This window comes from Macaca nemestrina, chromosome X, assembly GCF_043159975.1.
Source record: "Macaca nemestrina isolate mMacNem1 chromosome X, mMacNem.hap1, whole genome shotgun sequence".
Lineage (NCBI taxonomy): Eukaryota > Metazoa > Chordata > Mammalia > Primates > Cercopithecidae > Macaca > Macaca nemestrina.
This window is the reverse complement of record NC_092145.1, coordinates 128,985,456-129,006,026: the sequence shown is the minus strand read 5'-3', so window position 1 is coordinate 129,006,026 and position 20,571 is coordinate 128,985,456. Positions and strand designations below refer to the sequence as shown.

Below are 20,571 nucleotides of genomic sequence, written 5' to 3'. Positions count from 1 at the left end.
TGCCTAGTTTGAAATCCTTAATAAAACTTTACTCTGAAAGGCATGCATTCTTAAAGTGAAATGTGTTATATTGAATTCATTTTTCACTTTGACTTCCTTTATAAAACTAATGATATATCCCTATAAATCTTTAGTACCCTCATGTAATAAAATAGCACTTAAGCATGCATAAAGAAAAGGTAGGAAGGCAGAAATGATAAAGAACCACAATACTGCCATAAAAACAGACACAAAGACCCATGGAAAAGACTAGATAACCCCAAAACGAATCCACACACCTACAGTTAACTCATTTTTGACAAAGGTGCCAAGAACATACAGTGGGGAAAAGACAGTCTCTACCACAAATGGTGCGGAAAAACTGAATACCCATATGCAGAATGAATCTAGACCCCTATCTCTCACTATATACAAAAATCAAATCAAAGTGGATTAAAGACTTAAATGTAAGACCTCAAACCATGAAACTACTACAAGAGAACATTGAGAAAAATCTCCAGGGTGACATCAACAGATAAATAATTTGAACTTGTACTTCAGAAACAAAAAAATTAAAGAACCACAGAATTAAAATGGGAGCTATTTCTTTAAATAAAGAGAGAGAATTAATCCCAAAGAGAAGTCAACATTTTTTTTTCTAGACAGGTTTTTAACTCCAACATTCAAACATAATTAGCATTCTAAAAGTGAGAGAAAGAAGGTAAGAGATATTCAATGTCCAAGTTGCATTTTTCTCTCAAAGGTAGACCTCACCTTTTTTTGCCCTTTCTTTGTTCTCCATTATAAAAAGACACTAACTATTCTAACCTCTAATAGCAAGTACTCCCCAATAGATTTGTTGCTTCAACAGACTATATAATGTCAGTGTCCTTGCCTCTTAATGTTCAGAATTGTATAAATGTCAATATTTTATATAACATTTACAAATTTTTCTGCAAAATATAAAAATCTCACAGAACGTAAATTCTGCTGAAATTATGTTGACAACATATTATGTGATTTTCATAGTTAATAGTATATACAATGATCTGGAAAAATAATCTAGTAGTAGACTAAATTGAAATCTTCATATATATTTCTTATATATAAAAATTGACTTCTCAAGTTATTAATATTTTAAAATTAAAAATGCAAGGATTTTAGATATGGAATTTTAGAATGAAAAACACTTTCTTTGACTAATTACCATCTTAATATTGGGTAATGTCATTAGTAACTGTGTGTGTATGTGTGTGTGTACATTTAAGTAAATAATTTTCTCTTTGTTTTTTGCCCACTTAAAGCAGTTAATGTTTTTGTTTCATTTGATGGAACTTAAATTATTGCTGACTACTTACTTTTCTTCCTTATACCTCTTGGCCAACATGTGATGTGATAATGCATGTGGAATGATAGTATATAATTTTCTTGAATTAACTTATGAGATAGGATTATACAATTTCAATTAAATTTCTTTTCTCTCAAAGACATCTTATTTACTTTATACAATGCCTTTTAGATTAATCAGTTCTATTTTAATTAAGAAAACCAAGGTAGAAAAATTAAACAATTTTTCCAGGTTCATAAAGTGTGATTGCAGAATTAAAAGAATAAAATTGTAGAACTGCAGGAGAACTGGAAGAGACTGTTCATGTTTCTGGTCAAACTCTTCATTTCAGTGAAGGAGAAAATTGAAGTCTGAAGCAGTTAAGTGACTTGATCAAGATTATATACTAGACAGTTAGTGACAGAACAGAACAGAAGGGAAACTGGGTTGCCCAGCTGCTGGCTCATGTCTTTCTACTCTACCATACTCACAAATTTCAAGTTTGAAATTTTTGTATTCATATAAGTTAGCTGGAGGCAGTAAGCATAGCCCTATAAAGCAACTCTTGAACACTTGGAGAAACATGTTATCAAGTGTAAATTAGAATAGTATTGGGAAGACCTAGTGAGGAAACAGCCAGAAAAGAAAAGATTCGTTATGGAATATGAATCAAAATTTGGAGAATAAGAGGCGAGAGAATGTTGCAAGTGTGAGAACCAGCAAGGGTACACACTCATATGGGAGAGTGAGGAAATTGTTGGAGAGTAGGAATGCGGTTAGAAAATAGAATCTATTGATTCTCTTGGCTCAGAGAATCTATGTTGGGGAGTAATAGAATGACGCGTGGTGAGAAAGGAACTGGAGGCAGAAAAAGAACAGAGAAGGGAAGGGCTTAGCAAGGACTTAATAGGCACAGTTGGCAGAGAGTGAAGGGCCTATTAGATTCTAATGATTAAATATAACTTCATTAGAGCAGTGATTTTTTGGGTATGCTTTATTCATGGTTGTATCCTCCGTGCCCAGAAGAGTGCCTAGTACATAGCAGGCATTCATTAAATATTTGTTAAATGAACAAATAAATAAATGAATGAGGGAGATATGGAGATTTACAACATGGAAGCTTTGAACAAAAGAGTAATATGATATAAACAGCATCCAAGGTAGAGTATTCTTGTAAATGTATCAATATGGCATAACATGATGACTTAAATAAGACTTTTAATCACAGGAAAAGAAAAGATGTATGGCAGAAGAAAAATAAATGGAAGGAAAATGATACAATATGGACTTGTATTTGGAAGCACAAGAATATCTCTTACGAGCCAATGGAATGCAAAGGGAAACTTCAAAATCATTTGGATTCAAATTCAATTTTGCTTCTTTAAAAATGGACACCTGGGAAATAAAGCACCAATGGTTTTATTTTTTCAAAATATAAGAGCAGTTTCAGAATCCCTCACAAAACAATGAACAAACTGTAATTTTTAATAATATGTTATAACTTGGGCAAACACAGGACTATTTTTCCAGGATATCATGGAAACTATTTTTTAATTGTGGCAACTTTTCATTTTAAAATAACCCCCATGGAAGAAGTGACAAGATTCATAAAGCAGGTTTATCAGTGCCACTAATGCGTCTATATCTAACTCTTCCAGTGTTATTCTATCCTATTTCATAATCATCCCTAATTATTGCCTTTACTATACTTCTCTCAATTGAACTCTGCCTTTTGCTATAGATTGACCAATACCCTAATTTCAATCAAGTGTTAGGAAATAAGCTAAATTGCTTTGATGTGGAGAATTATTTCTTTGCTTTTTATGAGTGCTTATAACATATCCTGTATTATTAGAGAGGCCTATATAAAAGCCCAAACCATTGATTTGAATATTTAAATTCTAGAATTCACAGCACCTTAGATAAGCTAAGGTAACTGTTTTCTACCTGATTAATGACAGCAAGAATTAAACTGCGGTAGCTGACACATGGGAAACTGCAGAGAATGAAGGGTTCATATTTTGGCTGACATGCTGTTTGCGACTTTTAATTCTCCTTTTATTTTATCAAGTTCACATGAGGGAGAGAAAAGGCACTCAGTGATACTCGGAACAATTATAGCACCTTTCTTTTTCTTTTGTGCAGAGAAGAATAACTTAACTTTACCTGCCAATATTTTCTTCCATCGCACATTTTCATTCTTTTTTAATGACGAATGTTATGAAAGTGGCCTATGTCATCACACATACTGACCTCTCTTAAGAGTTTAAGCTGTAGAAAGCTAACAGAGACTCCCTATCTTTGAAAATGCTATTGCCATTGTTGCTCTCAGTGTACTACCAACAAGTTGATACAAAATTCATAAACAAAATAGGGAGATAAGGCACAAAGTCTGGGAAGCCAAGGTGCAAACTTGGGGGAAAGAAGAAAAAACACCTTATACATAAAAATAAACTCTGTTCTACTCCTAGCAATCTACTTCTCATAAAAACAAATCCTTTTCTACTCCTAGAAAAAATCTACTCTCTATTCCATCCTTTCAATTTGTATGCATTTCTTTGTAGAAGTTTCCTTCTTTCTTTATATACTATGGTATCGCATGGTGGTTAAAAGTTCAGACTCTGAAGTCAGAATCCCTGGTTTCTTTTTCTTTTTTTTTCTTTTTTTTTTTTTTTTTGAGACAGAGTCTCACTCTGTCTCCCAGGCTGGAGTGAAATGGTGCGATCCTGGCTCACCGCAACCTCCGCCTCCCAGGTTCAAGTGATTCTTCTGCCTCAGCCTCCCGAGTAGCTGGGACTACAGGTGCGTGCCACCATAACCAGCTAATTTTTGTATTTTTAGTGGAGACGGGGTTTCATCATGTTGGCCAGGATGGTCTCGATCTCTTGACCTCATGATCCACCGGCCTCAGCCTCCCAAAATGCTGGGATTACAGGTGTGAGCCACCACGCCCAGCCAGAGTGACTCATTCTAACATTCAATGACCTGGCCTCTTAGAGTTTCTAAACCACTTGACGGTTAGTTATATCTACCTGGCCCAGACTCCCTGTTTTCATCTTGTATCTTCCACTTGCTAAGTGACCCTAAGGAAGTTATTTAGCCTCTCTGTGCCTCACTTTCTTCAAATGTAAAAAGAATTTAACAATAAAATCTACCTCTTAGGGTTGCTGAGAGCATTAAACCAGTCAATGAATGGAAAGTGCTTACGGCGTTGCGTGGTATGTAGGTACATCATGTAAACGTTAGTTGCCATCATTATTTCATACTTGATGCAGACATTTACAATAGTGCTTCTGAATTAATAAAAATTCAGATTTTCCTCCTCATAGAAGTATATATGTTAAAATTTTGGACAAGTTAGAAGAACTATAAAGAAGAAAAAAAAACTCCCTTCTGTAATCTTTCTATCTAGAGGTAGTAACTACTCCCACCCTTTAGTGCATACTCCCATAACTATTATTAAGTCCATTTGGTCATCTTCTACCTCCCTTCACTATCACTTTTTCTCTAGACATAGAAGAAAGCACAAAATAGTTTTAATAAAGAGAAATGAATTAAGAAAGGCAACTGCTTAGAAAGCAGGAAGACTGGCTTTCATTTCCCGCCCTTGCTGGATCATTTAAGTTACAAGGGGCATTTTACTATCTCTATCCTTTTGTTCCTCCACGGAACTACTGCAAAACTGGTATAACAAGAACTTCCCTCTGCCCCTTTTACAAAGATGCTACGATGCATCCATTAACTAACTTCTCAAAAGAAAGCTGGCACATAGAAGGGGGCAAAATATGAAGTATGTGAGTATAGTACAACTAAAAGCTTAGTTTACAGAGGAGGTGTTTTAACAAAATCTGAGAGGAAGCAAAAGACAGGAAGTTGCTATAGTCTCTCTTTAACTGTAGGAGCTATCTCCTCTAAACTGTTAATTATAATGTGTTACAGTTTTTAAAGACTGTCCTCTGGTATGCATTTAGACTAATGCCAAAAATAATTCCATAATATCCATTAATTTGTTATCGCTTTTTGTATAACCCTGTGATATGCCAAAAGAGAAATTTATGAAATTAGAATAGCTGCACCTCCTCATTTGAATTCACTCTAATGTCTTAATATCCATGTCTCCTATGGTTATAAAACATCACCATTTTAATCTAATCTGAATCCTCAAGTGTCATCTCCATACCAAGCAAATAAATGATTCATTTATTCAAAATAAAATGAATCATTCTGAAATTGGATGATTTACATAGACATGTGAGATACTAGTTACTTGTGCTAAGACAATGAGGAAAATTTGGCCGTTTTAATTCATTTTGGCCTTTTTGCTCCAGATCTTTTCCTACCTAATGTTGAGAGACTTTTTCCGAAGTTCACTCCACTTGAAGTTCATGTTATCCAAACGTCTTTGTAACAGGACTGCATCATCAGAACCTTCCAGGGATCTCAGGACTTTTTGGCTGTTTTCATCCAGGTTGTGATAAACATCTGTGTGAGCTTCAATTTCACCTTGGAGGTCCTACAGGACAGCAGGAAGAAGAATATGTGCAGAATTACCAAAGGAAGCAAGCGATGAATGTGAATTTGGAGAATTGCAAAAAATAAATAATTATTAGTTCAAAAGACACTTCAATCAGGTTAACTAACAAGAAGATACATCTTAAATCCCTTTTCTTGGCGTATTGCCTTCACCTGTTATTATGTAGATTTAAAATGGGCATCTTATTACATGTAATAAATTTACTCCTTGCCATTATGAGTTGGAAAGTAATGTATTTATAACTTCATAAAGTTCACTAGTTATATCTTCTAGTCTATGAACAAAATGTATTATTTTATGGAAGTGATAGGAAATAAAATTCTATGATAAAGTATACCCCAGTGCCAATAATTTCATTACTATATGGATCAAGTCATATTTTCTATTCACGTAGTAGTCTGTAGAGTTAACTCTGACCATAAAAGCGTGGAGAGACTAATAAACAAGATTGTACTTGGTCCACAGCACCAGCACATTCCTGGGAGTCTGTCATGGGGGAGAGAATCTTCTTGACAACACACATTAAGTTCACCTTGGTATTATAGCATCATACATAGAGTACAGCATCATACATTTATTAGTTATGATTTCCCATTTAATACATATTTTTAGGCTTGACAGGTGGAAAGTACATAGGACCTTGGTAAGAGTTATGATAAGAGGTTATGCATTCAACCTCATTTGTATATACACAGATCAAGAAAATTATTATAGTAGAAGAATCTGACCTTTATATGGTATGTCTTCCTGTGTAACATTTTCAGCTTGAACCGAGGACTACAGCACTGATCCTGTTGCATAGCAATCCTGAGAAAACCCAGAAACTGAAAGAGCCCCGCTTTAAAATGCCAACTTTGCTTACATTCTGTTGACAGAATGAATTTTGGAGCACAGGCCTCACCAGTCAATAATAATAAACGGCCACTTTGTACTCTGCACTAAACAGTAGCCGGGCGTGTGGATGTGGGAGGAACCTCAAAGAGAGGAGGCCTGGAATATGCAACTGACAGTTTATATTAAACAGCCAACTTTTCTTATCATTTTGCCATTACAAGCCAGAGACATTATAAATTCATTTTATATATGTGTTTCCCTCCTTGTTCCCAGCAGAACAGTCAAAGCCAAGGGAACATTCCTTTGAGAGCTGCCGGGTACCAGCATTCCTTTCTGCCTACACAATGAATGGAGGCTTTGTACATTATCTGACTTGCTCTTAGAGATTTGTATGCTTCTGTTCAACAAGTTTAAAAATTCACTCTGAAGCTCCAAACAATTGGATTGATCTGTGTAACTAGAAATTTTTTTTTTCCCCTCTCTCTCTCTCTCAAATTGAATTAAATTACTCTGCTAAAGTAAGGGAGAAAGTGGCAGAAATAACATGTTAGAAATTCTGAAGAACTGGCTCATGTTTTCAGCCACAGCCTCTTAAGATGCAGAATTCTGAATGTTAGACAAGTAAGGTAGACAGACAATGAATGTCTGTTGTCACTATTTTTGGCAGCTAAAGCATCACTGATGGACTCTAAAGAGAGTTGTGTCCCATTCTCTTTGACTGGGAGACAGGAAGGGGAATATGGATAGAACCACATCAGAAGTTGAAAGAAGGGAAATACTGAAACAGACTGAGTAGTATCTCTGTCCCATCAAAACCAGGTTTGTACTGGAAGGGTATAGCCTGATTTTGAAACTAGTTTATATGGTAGAAGGTTAGTATTGGGATTCTTGAAGAATGAAGTTTGGTCAAATAGATAGCCATTTTATGTTTTTCTTTCTTTCTTCCTTTTGCCTACATAGAATAACACGTCTGCCTAATTTGCACTTCTTCAGCAAAAGAGAAAAGTGAGTGAATTTATCTAAGTACTTCAGGAGAAAAAGCCAACCAGATCTAAGTTCCAGAAAATTCCTTCACTTGTCTTTTACTTTTCTTGTTCTGTTGTATTTGATTTGTACAACAGTTTCCTTTTGTGTATGCACTTAGGGGATTAAAGACAAACTTTCAGTTGTTCAACAAAATAAAGTATTTTCACTAGTAGCATCAGTTTTCCATGTTTACTATATTAGTATACATATGAAGGATAGTACATTTGAATTTTTATATCCTACATTGATAGCAGAGACCCAGGCTCAATCACGAGCTCCTTAAGGTTATGTATACCATGAAGTCACCAACACTTTCTTTGTGTTGATTCATGAATTTGCTAATTTTCATCTTTGCCATGTATATTATACTGCGTATAGACATCTTTGTTGTATTATCAACAAATAAATGAATATAAAGTTGATAAACAAGTAGTTATTGAGGACTGATTTACTGTCTAGTTTTAGCACTTTGGGAAATGTAAGAGGAGTACAAATGATAGCTCTGTCTTTAATTTTCCTAAAACCTAGTGCGCACTTTTGTTTAATTTGTTTATATTACCAACTAAATACTGATGGGAATTCCTGCCAAGTCTTCATAGATACGGGGATAAAGACTCCTTCCTTTAGAAATGCAGAAACGGCTAAAGTTGTCTTAGCATTGGCAAGAAGATAAGTCTTCTGTCAGTACTCGTTTTCTAGGTCATGATGGTGGTATAGAGCCATAAACGACACGTGTACAGTAAAGGGCTTTACTGGTTACAAAGCACGTACAAATGTACCACCTTAGTCATTCCTCCCCCTGGCTCTGTGAAGTACATCACATTTTCTGTTTTGCAGATGATAGCACTGTGACTTGGATGTTTAACTGACTTGCCTAAAAGTCACATAGCTGGTAAGTATTAGAACTTGGAAGTGGATCCAATTCTCTTGATTCTAGAAGATCCTGGGCTGTCACCGCCAACCCATTTGCCCGAAGCATTGGACATAATATACAGTAGTCATTGAACCTGAACGAAGATACTACTTGCAAGAGGAAATAAGTGACTGTTGAGGGAAAAGCACCTTGAGAGACAGCAATCTTGAGTTTGATAAAATGTTTACCCACGTGGATTGATTTGTTCTCAATGAAAAATTGAATTCTGACTGCTCTTTTCACTTCTCATTTAGCATGGGGCATCCTGGACCACCTGTGAGCAAAAAATGTTCACACTGAAAAGGTTTCCTTTCTACAAATTTCCCTGCTGCCAGAACAGAAATTCTGCCATCAGTAGTTCATCTCTTTGTCTACAAGAGCCATGTGGACCATACCACGTGGAACCATACCAAGAAATGATTTGACGCATCAGCATAAACATAGCTCATCCATGTTCCTTTGGGATGGCAGGCTGGTAGGAAACCTGTCAAGCTACAGGATTCAGATAGGTTGCCCTAAAAGGAAGGTAAGTATTGGGGAAGAACCCAAGGCTCTCTTTCAAACACTGGCATGCTGTAGTGGAGATTTTTCAGTATCAATAAGGCAACATGAGTCATATATATAAAACTACCATAATGATATTTGTCTAAACTCATCATTTAAAGACTAAACCTCAGACTCAGGTAGCACAAAAAAGCAAAAGATTGATATGGAGAATCAAGTGGGGTTCTCAGAGGGTAAGCCAATCTGGACAAAGGGTAATTTTCATGGAAATTTTTGGATAGTTTTATTTCACTTCTGACTTAAGTAGAAAAGATCATTCATTACTGCATTCACTGTATGCTCTCTAATTTTTTTCTTCTTTTTTGTGACTATAGTCTTTAGGAAAAGCAATAACGAATAAACAAAGGGGAAAAGGTATTTGTTATGTAACAAAAACCATAGCAGCAGCAGCAGCAGCAGCAGCAAAAGCAACAACATACATGAAACTTACTATATACCAGGTGCTGTCCAAAGTGCTGTATATACACGAGCTCATTTTCTCCTCTCAACAACCCTCCAGGGTAGGGGCTACTATTACCTTCATTTTCCATATAAGATAATGAAACTACTGTAAGGTTAACTAAAAATGCCCAAGGTCACACAACTAATAAATGCAGCAAGATTTAGAACCTAGTCAGTCAGACTTCAGGGACTGTGCTCTTAGCCACTAGGCTATACTACCTTTCAAGTTTAGTTGTTGGTGGTAGTTTTTCCTATTAATAATGCTACTACCTAAATTTTCACAAATCTAGGACTGCCATTAGAAAATAAAGGATAATGATTTCAGCATACGAAGAGCAATTTTATGGTCTTATTAATATAAAGACTATTAAACAGATTTGTAGCAGTGGACAGAGATGCATCCAATACAACAAGAGAAAACACAAAGTAGTTGAGAAAATGGGTGCAAACGAATAAAAGAATGTGTGTCCCATAAGAGAAATATTTGGTCTAAAGTTCTGCACAATTATAGAGCAAATTTCAGCTGGGAGTACCAAAAAAGTTCAGTTACGAGACAAGCAATATGTTCATAGTACAGCAGTTTTAGGAGTAGGGGAGATCCTGTTTTCTGAAGGGTTTTTACAGATTCCACACTTCCTTCTTATCTGAGTCTCATCTACTCCTGCTGTGAATCTCCTTTCTCAGCTTCCAGAGAAAATTCATGGCAAACTGCAGTTAAATAGACACAAGTTTGACTCTTCTCTTCTCTCCCTTATTAGGCACATAATGATGAAAACTCTTTTATTACTTTGGTTTCACTAAACATGAAATAATAATACATATCTGCTAAATTTTTTGAATATTACATGGAATAATTTTTGTAAAATAATTTGAATAGCGTCCAGAACACAAGAGGTCTTTAATAAATAATAGCAAATGCAGGGCTTACTATTACAAGATAATCCATGTGGAAATCAGATGATAGAAATAGATTTCATGAAGTTACGGGACTTGGCTTGAATCTTGAGGGATGTATATGATTGAGAAAGGGGGAAAAAAGAAAATATTGCAGGTAAAAAGAATAGCATGGGAATGGAGTAAAGGTGAAATGAATTTGGTTTATGAGCAGGGACAATGAATTGCACAACCTGATTGGAATGGACAATGAGTGTTGAGAGAAATAGGTAGAATGCAGCCCAACTGCATAAACCAAGTAGAATAAAGTCTTCCTTTAGGAAGCCACTGAGAATAAAACTTTATAAAGAAAAGAACAAAGATAAGATTATTGAATATTAAATTTGTACTATTTCATTCAACAAGAAGAATGATCCATGGTGTTCACAAGTAATAATACAACTGGGGAAGAATAGGAAAAGTTATGGATGTTTTACTAGAAGAAAAATAAAGGAGGGAGATACCAAGAATTAGTGCTGTATCCTTCTTTTTATTATTAACCATTTTATTAACCATTAAACAAATGGTTGTGATACTACTCTAGAACATCATGAATAATCATATCCACATATTTCCTTTCCCATGTAAATGGAATTATTGGTCTCTAAAATAGGACTCAGCAAATGAAAACTTCCCTATTTTAATATAGCTGAGAAGTAAGGAAACAAACACAATGGCGTAGAAAGAATAACAATAAGTGACCAAATCTCCTTGAAAATTTTATGATAGACAGATTATCTCTAAGCTCTTCTGAAAGCAATTAGTATATGAATCATTATAAGGCCATTAGTTCCTCCTTGCTGATAATTTTTACCTAATTTAAATTAGCTTGATGGGGAAGAAGTGGTCTGATTTCTAAGAACTTAGAAGGTCAGGAACATACAATTCGAAATAGGAAAGAAATTATCCTAAGTGGCTAAATTGAGAGTAGGAAGAAGTGACACCTTACAGAGAACCAGAAAGGTGTGAAAGGTGTAAAAGGAACCATGGCATGCATAACTGACCACGGTCACACAGTGTGGAAACTAACAGCTCTCCATGCATTACTAGCCCTTGAAGGCATCACCTAGTTTTACAGTGAAGCAAAATAGTTAATGCTCATGATGATGATGCTGAGTTAGTCAGAGAAAGCAGATTTACATTCAATAAAATCTGTTTAAGAAGAAAGCAGTGTATGTAAATGCTTCAAATGACCAAATGACTTTTATTTGATACAGTTGTTTTGAAAAGGTGTTAATGATTCAAATAAAAATAAAACAAAAACAATTATACAAAAGTAGAACTCCCTTAGACTGGTTATCCAAAACGACTCATTAAACATGAACTCTAAATAGTAGAGCTTTTGGAGCACACTTGCATACACTCATACATACACACACACAGAAACAGATACAGATATTCTATTATGAAGACATAAGAACAGAAATCGAGAGTAAATCTTTAGAAATGTGTACAGCAATCTAAAAATAAAAAGCGTGGGCTTAAATTTTGTATGTCTGGTATTTGTAATTTTTAAAATAATTCATTTTTATTGCATGTTACAAAAGTATCAGTCTATTATGGATTGGGAATTAAAACAAGCCAAAATAAAAAACCCCCAAAAACCCTGAACAGATCTTTCCTAACAAATTTTTTGAGAAGAATCCATAGGAAGAAATTGGACCCACAGTCTTGGCCCTTATCAGGATTCTAATCTAACTGCCGGAGGTTTCTAACTAGATGAGAAAATGCAGTTGGATACAGATTCACAAGAGGGCGTGACCGTTTCTTTCCCTTCTTATTCTATATGTGGCCATGCAACACCTTTAAAAGTGGCAGAGTTGTCATCCCAAGAGAAACAAGAGTTAATTTGAGGACTGTTGTTTGGCTTGGAGCCTGGTTGCTCTAGGTAGATAAGGAGTATGTTTTCAGGTCCACTGCATTGCGTTGCGTCTTAAACGAGCAGCTATGGATTTAGGAGTCCACAGGCTTTGCTTTAAAAATGGCTGTTATTAAAGTCATCAGAGACTATTATCCTGCAGGGTTTGTTGTCTTTGCTTTCATATCTCATTCGAAAATTCTCACACTTAAGCACTACAACAGCAGAGAGAAGGGATATGCTCTCTTGCCTCAGTATATTCCCAGGGGCAAAGCTTTATTTCAAAATCTAATCTTTAAAAATGCCTGGCCTACGGTGGATTACCCCCGGAGGAAACTGAGCAAAATCCCATTTGTCAAAACGCCTTAAGCAATCCCGAACTCTGGTAATACGTGATGCTTTCTCTCCTTGTCTGACCCTCTGACTCCATTCTTAAAATTACTTTTTAAAACTGATGAGTTCATTTAAGATATACTAGGTTGGAAGTAAGATGAGAGGTATCTTTCTCATCTATATCTTGTTTTTCCTAGTTTCTTTTCATCCAGTCACAATGCAAAAATTTGCTGCATATTTATTCATCACACAAACATGCATTAAGTACCTATTGTATGTCTATAAGTAGGGCCAATAATACCTTCCTTTTGAGGTTTTGGCAAAGATTAGATGAGATGATGTGAGTAGACCAACCAAGTACCTAACCCAATGCCTAACCTACTGTGAGGTTTCATCAATGTTGCATCCTTCTAGTCCCCCTCTCACTTTCTGCCATGACTCCAATCCTGCTAGCAGAGAAGACATGAAGCTGTTCAAAAGAAAATGAATACCTACTGCATGAAGATGGGAGCCAGAGCTATAGGCAGGAGCTAAGAGGTAGTTCTCAGGAAGTTCAGGTTCAAAGGGTACAGTGTAGCCAATGAGAGCTTAGAATGCAACCTGGAGGTTACATCTGATTCTATAAGGATAATATTCTACTGTAGCTTCTTGTGTAAAGGTGTAACATTGTGAAAATAGTATTTGGTAATGATTATTGGGAGGATGGTGTTCAGGGTAAATGTAGCAGGGTCAGAGTGAAGGCAGGAAGTCTAGTGGACAGGCAGTCCCAGACATTCAGGAACCAAAATAGCAGTGGCTCCAGAATCAGAGAGAAAGTAAAGAAGAGGGATGCTATCATCATTGAGTGCTCATAAGTTATAAAAATAGCTGTATGTGTGATTTAATTTCATCCTTCTCTTGTCCTACCTTTGGAAGGTAGAATTCAGGAAAGTGATAACTATTCACAAGTACATTTTAAAGATAGAAATGTTATTTAAAGTTCTATTTCTCAAGGAGTAAGAAAAAATTACACCTGCTGTGTTTCAAACACACACACACACACACACACACACACCTTGGGGCCAAATAAATTAGAATGACAAAACCATTACACCAAATGACAAGGGCATTGACATTGAAGCTCCATATAGGCACAGGTGACTCCCACCTAAAATATACCCTATCAAGCATTCCTAAACTATATGGGAGTGAGTTCTAAAGGACACAATTTCTTGAGAAAAGGTGGGTACAGTAACACTGCTTCAGATATTTTTAAAAAGGTAGAAGCCATCGACCCAGTGGAGAACTAATGTTGATGTTCATTTGGCTCTGCACATAAAGTTTGAAAAAGAATGGCATGCCTTTTAATTCTGGTGTTGAAAGAGAAAACAAGTCTTAAGACAGGCTGAGTTTTCTTTTTTAATACTATATCTAAAATCCATATAAAATACTGTGCTGCAATATTATTTCTGATATTGCTATACAGCTTCAGTACTCATAATTGGGTGAGCATTTCCTGCATGAGACATCTTTCAGATCACTGCTAACAGTAATCTTGAAAGACCTTAACATGCAAACTCTAGATTGTACATTTAAGTCATAGAGACAACCACATATGAAAAGTCTACAATGTGGAAAGTACTTTTGGTTTTATATTATATTTTATGTGCAGGAATCAGTCTGTTTGAAGAAAACTACCCTTATCTGAGAAAGACCAGATGGGTCTTTCCAACTCTGAGACATATTTATTATCGCAGAGCCATGATGAGGGGTGGAGGTAGGGTAGGGGGATGAAACAGGGCAGGAGCTAATACTTATAGCGCTTATAAATCCTTTACACCAACTCTATGAAATAGGCCTTCTTTATCCCCTATTGAGGAAACCATGATTTTCAGAGGTAAAGCAACTTATACAAATCATAGAGTTGTTGTTATGTGGCAGAAGCAGGGTTAGAGCAAAGATCTTCCTGAAACTAGGTTCTTTTTATTCTCTTCCCTCCAAGCTCCAACGTCTTCCTCATCCATTAAATACAAAGCAAGTGACTTCTGACTTGGGCTACATGCATCACAGCAACATAATTATAATAACTTATTAAGGCATCTGTGAGATATTTAGTTTCAGAGCACTGTGATGCTCTGCTAGGAATGGTCAGCAACTGAATTATTTTCCAATTAGGTATTGTTTTTAAAAATTGATCCTTAGTCAACTCAGAACTAATATCATTGATGATTTTGAATGGTTCTAAATAAACATAATACATTCCTATTCTTCAAACAGGTAACTCTCTTCCCATGGGCCAATACATATTTGGTTATATTAATCTGTGCAATTTGTCTATATTATATATAGAGTTAAAAGCTCGAAAAGCTCTTATTTCTGGAATCTCTTTGTCACGAAGCTATTTTTTGTCCTCTAGAGAATCACTGTGGTTCAAGGTTGTATATTAGAAAAAAGCAATTAGTTGATGTCAAGTCTCATCTTATCCCAATAGCAATATGTAAGAAGAAGGCAAGAACATATGGCAAAGTGCCATAATTATTTTTGATCATACACTAGAAATTACAACAGCCATGTAGCTAATTTCCTCTGGCTTGTTTTAATTATTAGGGTTGTAAATGCAAACAACTTCATTTCATCCCCCACTTTCCCCCCAAAAAACCTCATAATATTCCCACACAACCACAAAACAACCCTACACTGATGTAATTGTTTAGAATAGGTTAATGATATGAAAATCTAAGACATTTCTATTTTTTTTCATTTTAAATAGCAGGACAACTTCCAAAAGAATCACAGATACTCATCAGACACAACTGTATTCATTTGTGGGTACTCTTTAGCCTACAGCATAGAGATATTAACCTTAAAACTATTTCTAGGCATTCATAAGTTTTGAATGTTAAAGAAGGTTCTAGTACCATGATGTTAACTAAAGTCCTGCTGATATAATTGGATCTGATTCCCTGGTGATCTTTGGTGAGTTAATTTCTGTCTACTACCAAGTAGAGCAAATTCTTTCTTCTGCAGAGTGTAACTTGTGTGTATGTGCCTCAACAGTTCTTTCATCCTATTTTGCTTTTCTTCTCTTATACAATAGGGTGAATGGTGACGTGGAGAAAACAAAGTTATTCTTTTGTTAATGTATGAGGAAAAGGAGGAAGACAGGGGATATGCATATGGACACTGATGTAAAGGTAAGTAACATTTTGCATATTTGCTGGGGAAAAATGTCATAAATGAAAAGTAGGCAAAATGCTAAGGGACATTTCCTCATTCTTAGAACCCATCCATGAGCTTTCCATTGTGATAAGGTTTGGCTTTGTGTCCCTACCCAAATCTCATCTAGAACTGTAATCCCCACACATCAAGGGGGGATCTGGTGGGAGGTGATTGGATCATGGGGGTAGTTTCCCCCATGCTGTTTTCCCATGTAATAGTGAGTGAGTTCTCATGAGATTTGATGGTTTTACAAGGGGCTCTTCCCATTCACTTGTTCTCTCTCTCTCTCCTGCTGCCTTGTGAAGAAGGTGCTTCCTTCCCCTTTGCCTTCCACCATGATTATAAGTTTCCTGAGGCCTCCCCAGCCATACAGAACTGTGAGTCAATTAAACCTCTTTTTCTTTAAATAAATTACCCCCGTCTCAGGGAAGTTCTTTATAGCAGTGTGAAAACGAACTAATGTACATCGTGTATCTATTAATTCTTCCCAAAGCATTCGGTTCAGTTCAGAAGATCCTAGAGACCCTTAGACCATCTCACTGAAGCGGGTCCAGGGTATTTTTTTGTGGCCTTTTGCCATGATGCAATGCTCTTTTCAACTGAGAACAAGTACATTTGGAAAATCATCCCCAAAAGAGCAAGATTTGGGAAGGCTTAGGCCTTTCCATGCCCACACGACATGTTATGTAAGTCTTACGAAGAACTAGAACAGATAAAAGGATGACTTTACAGATTATTTTACATCATAAGAATTTTTACGTGAGAGCGACTTTTTGAGACGGTTTTGCTCTTGTCGCCCAGGCTGGAGTGCAATGGCGCGATCTCAGCTCACTGCAACCTCTGCCTGCCTCCTGGGTTCAAGCGATTCTCCTGCCTCAGCCTCCTGAGTAGCTGGGATTACAGGCACCTGCTCACCACGCCCGGCCAATTTTTAAATTTTTAGTAGAGACAAGGTTTCACCATGTTGGCCAGGCTGATCTCGAACTCCTGACCTTATGTGATCCACCTGCCTCGGCCTCCCAAAGTGCTAGGATTATAGGCATGAGCCACTGCACCCGGCCTATATTTTAATATTGATTAAAGAACAGGGGAAATCTGCCTCATAATACCCTGAGTAAGAAATGAGAAATTGTAGCTGCATATCATCATTGTCGCTGACCCTGAGTATAAACGAAGTCTCATGGTGACCAAAACAGAGAATTGTTAACTAGGTCATGTTCATAGTGCTTTACCATGGACAAATGTTTTTGATCCACCCTTCTAAGGCAGGGGTAGAAAAGCTGTTGAAATGTTGTAAATCTCTGCTTGAGTTTGCGATACAGTTTTAAATTTAGCAGAAAAATATTCACCAACAGGAGAATGAGAAACCAATGTGGATAATGCCTAATTATTAATGTTATCTTGAATAGAAAATAAAAAGACTTGCTGAAACCTTCCTGCCTGGTTTTGTCAGAGTTCTCTTCCTTTTACACATTTACTTTTTGATGTTTTCCTTTTGTGGGCTGGCAGAAAGATGGGGTCACTCTAAACGTTTACTAAAAATACTCTTAAAACTATAAGATGTAAATTTTTTATTTTAAAAAGCCCAAAGTCTTCTGAAAAAGTCTTAAGCAAATAAATGAACCAAAATAACATGTGATAATGTTAAACTGGAACACAGCCCTGTGGGAACAGAGAACAATTAGCCTTGACCCCCAAGATTTGCAGATGCCATCATACAAGCAATGATATTTGATCAGGGTCTTGAGGGATGAGTAGCAGCTGGCCAGGGGAGAAGTGGGAGAGTGAAATTTGAAGCAGTGGGAAGAACATGAATAAAGTTGAAGATAAGATGAGATAAGACTACACATCAGAGCTAAGTAACTCTCGGGGGGAAGAGGGGAAGACCCATGGCAGGAAGAGAGACAAAGTGGTAAGATCAAAATTTCTGTCTCTCTCTCTATATATATATAGCTGCACAGGAAGGAGGGCCTGGATTGTGAAGGGGCTTGTATATCAAGCTAAGGATTTGGACTTTATCCTGTGAAGATGTCTAATCTATTTAAGATTTTTTGGTAACATCATCTTGGTGGCAGTGAAAAGATACACTAGAGGCAAGAACACTAGAGCCAGGGGAAACAGTTAAAAGGATGTTATGACAGTCTGACCAAAAGACTATGGAGATCTAAACTAAGGTAATAGACATAGGATGAAGAAAAGGGAGATATTTTTGAGAGATCATGAATACAACTTAGAGACTGACTGAATGCAAGGATAACATGTAGGGAGGCAAGTTGGGTTTCTGGCTTAGAGAAGAAGATGGGGGTGATAACACTACCTATTATTAAAGTGTTGAATTTCCAAGGATATATGAGCAGTTTAACCATAGGCTAAGACTTAGTGATAGGGTGTGGAAGGGAGAGTGGTGTTGACCTTTGTCGGGGGGTACATGTCATCCATTCATGGGCATGGTAGCCTGAAATAGGGGTGGTAAAGAAGGGCCCAGCAGGGAGTCAGTCTGTGTTCTCTTTCTTGCTCTCTCAAGCATCTGTGTTCTTTGTGTCATCCACATATGCCTGTGAGCGTGAACTTGCATCATGCATCAGTAGTTTCTTTAGTACAGTGGTTCTCAAACTTGAGTGAGCTTGAGAATCACCCGGAGGGCTTATTAAAACACAGGCTGCTGGGCTCCACTCTCAGAGATCATGATTCTGTATGTCTGGGGTAGAACTCAAGAATTTGCATTTCTTACAAGTTCCCAAGTGATGCTGATACTGCTAGTCCAGAGATCCCATTTTGAGAATGAAACACTGTTCTAGCATAACAGCCCTTAATCTTCCAAAGGTCATGAATGCCTTTATAAGAATGATAGATCTTCTCCTCAGAATCCTGCAGAAATATTTATAAACACAAAATATGACCTATTAGTTCATGGACTTCTGCTACTGTCACTTCTACCTCCACCTCCAAGAAATACAATGGATTAATGAAGACAACGTATCCTTCCAGCACCATTCTAAAGGAAAACCCCCAGGAAGAAGAATACATTGGAAAATGGCACCAAAATGTGATTTTACTTATTTCGGTGTCTTAGAATTACTCACAGTGAGCCTACGTACAAAATGACCCAATTTGGTGAAGGAGACCTGTTAAAGGACAGTTCTTGGGTGCAATGAGGAAATTCATTTCACTCTAAACACATTCAGGTAACCTGACCTTTTCCCATTTTAACCTGCCATTCACTTGGGAAATAACAAATAACAGAGGTGGGTGGGTAACCATGGAGAAAAGGGTACATTTAGCCAGGGGCCTGCCTGTGGAAGGACGCAGCAGTTTGCACCTCGGGAAAGCGGAGGTAGGGCTCTAGGCTCTCTGTCTGGTAGCCCAGGGAAACAGTTCAAGATCAAAGGAAAAGATAATTAAAACGTGCTTAAAAGAAAACTTCAGATCAGCTGTGCTACACAAAGATATGAGACAATTCCTGCGGTAGAGAAAAGAGCATTTTGACTTTACCCTAAGAATCTTTCTTATGTGCTTTCCATAGCCCAGCGGTATAGATATTTTTAAATGACCCTGGAAAGAAAGCAGAGGTGTTCTTTATTTCATGAATAGAAGGCAATCTTTCATTTAAAGAACCTTAACCCTGCTCTGCATGCATGCATGAAGTCAGGAACACAAGGGCAATATTGTATTATTCATTTCGGCAACTATAAATTCAAATGATGGCTCTGAGGTTGGGGAGAAAAAGGCCTGCTGAGCTGGAGAGCAGAACGCTTCCTTCAGCTTATCAAAGAAGTGATAGTGCTACAGGCAAGAGTGCCCCTTAATAATCTAGGGAAGATACGCCTCTGAGTCAATGAAGATTTTCTGTTATTGCATGGGCTGTTTTGCCTACAGCCAAGAAAATTCTTCCTGATGGTAATGTTTTAGCCTCTGATTCATCTCCTCTGTCTTCAATTCTTCTCAGCAAACTTTTATTGGGTCTCATCCTGGGCACATTTACAGAGCAATTTCCATAATGATAAAATCTCTTCAAATGATATTTAAAGTGTAGTTAAAAGGCAGATGTGTTGTGGCAAAGGCGTTGTTGTACATTGGCCATACATCACCATGCCATGGAGCTCTCACTCGGCCAGCCTATGGAATGACCCCAGTTTCACTCTGATAAGATTACATGTCCTTGTTTGAGGCTAAAGGCTTCATTAGGAAAAAATAAATAAATAAAAGAAGATAAAACAGGCTCTTTATTGGAGAGATAAGTCCATGAACATGAGTTAGACTTTTGCACCCTTCTCCCTTCGTTCCATCTCTTAGACCTCAGAGGCAACAAGAAACTCCTTGAGCATGGAAGTGAACACTAACAAACGGACAGGTGAAAGCTGAGAGGATCTGCTTGCCCTGAGAAGCTGAGCTCCTTATCTCCTACAGCCTGTTCTCATGGTTTTAAGTGTGATTGCTAGAAAAGTGGAAACTACAGGTTACACTTCCCTGAATGGCTGAATGCTTGCTCCTGGAAAACCGCCTGGTGCCTGAGAAAGCAAGGAAATATTCCTCGAGCAGTCAATGTTTGAAACCTCAAAAGTAGCTAAGACTATTTCTTCTTCACTGTAAAATCAATGTAAGATTTTTAAGCTTTGGAACTTCCCAAACCC

At 37.0% G+C, this 20,571-nt stretch overlaps 1 protein-coding gene across 13 annotated transcripts in view; it reads right to left on the bottom strand.

Annotated features, from left to right (window-relative positions):
- LOC105490348 (dystrophin) overlaps positions 1-20,571 on the bottom strand; it is a 2,266,916-nt gene that overhangs the window by 399,473 nt on the left and 1,846,872 nt on the right. For all 13 annotated transcript variants that reach the window (XM_071089080.1, XM_071089088.1, XM_071089087.1 and 10 more), the window contains one exon: positions 5,647-5,819. In XM_071089080.1, the coding sequence (XP_070945181.1) occupies positions 5,647-5,819 (173 nt within the window). The remainder of the gene's footprint in view (positions 1-5,646; positions 5,820-20,571) is intronic.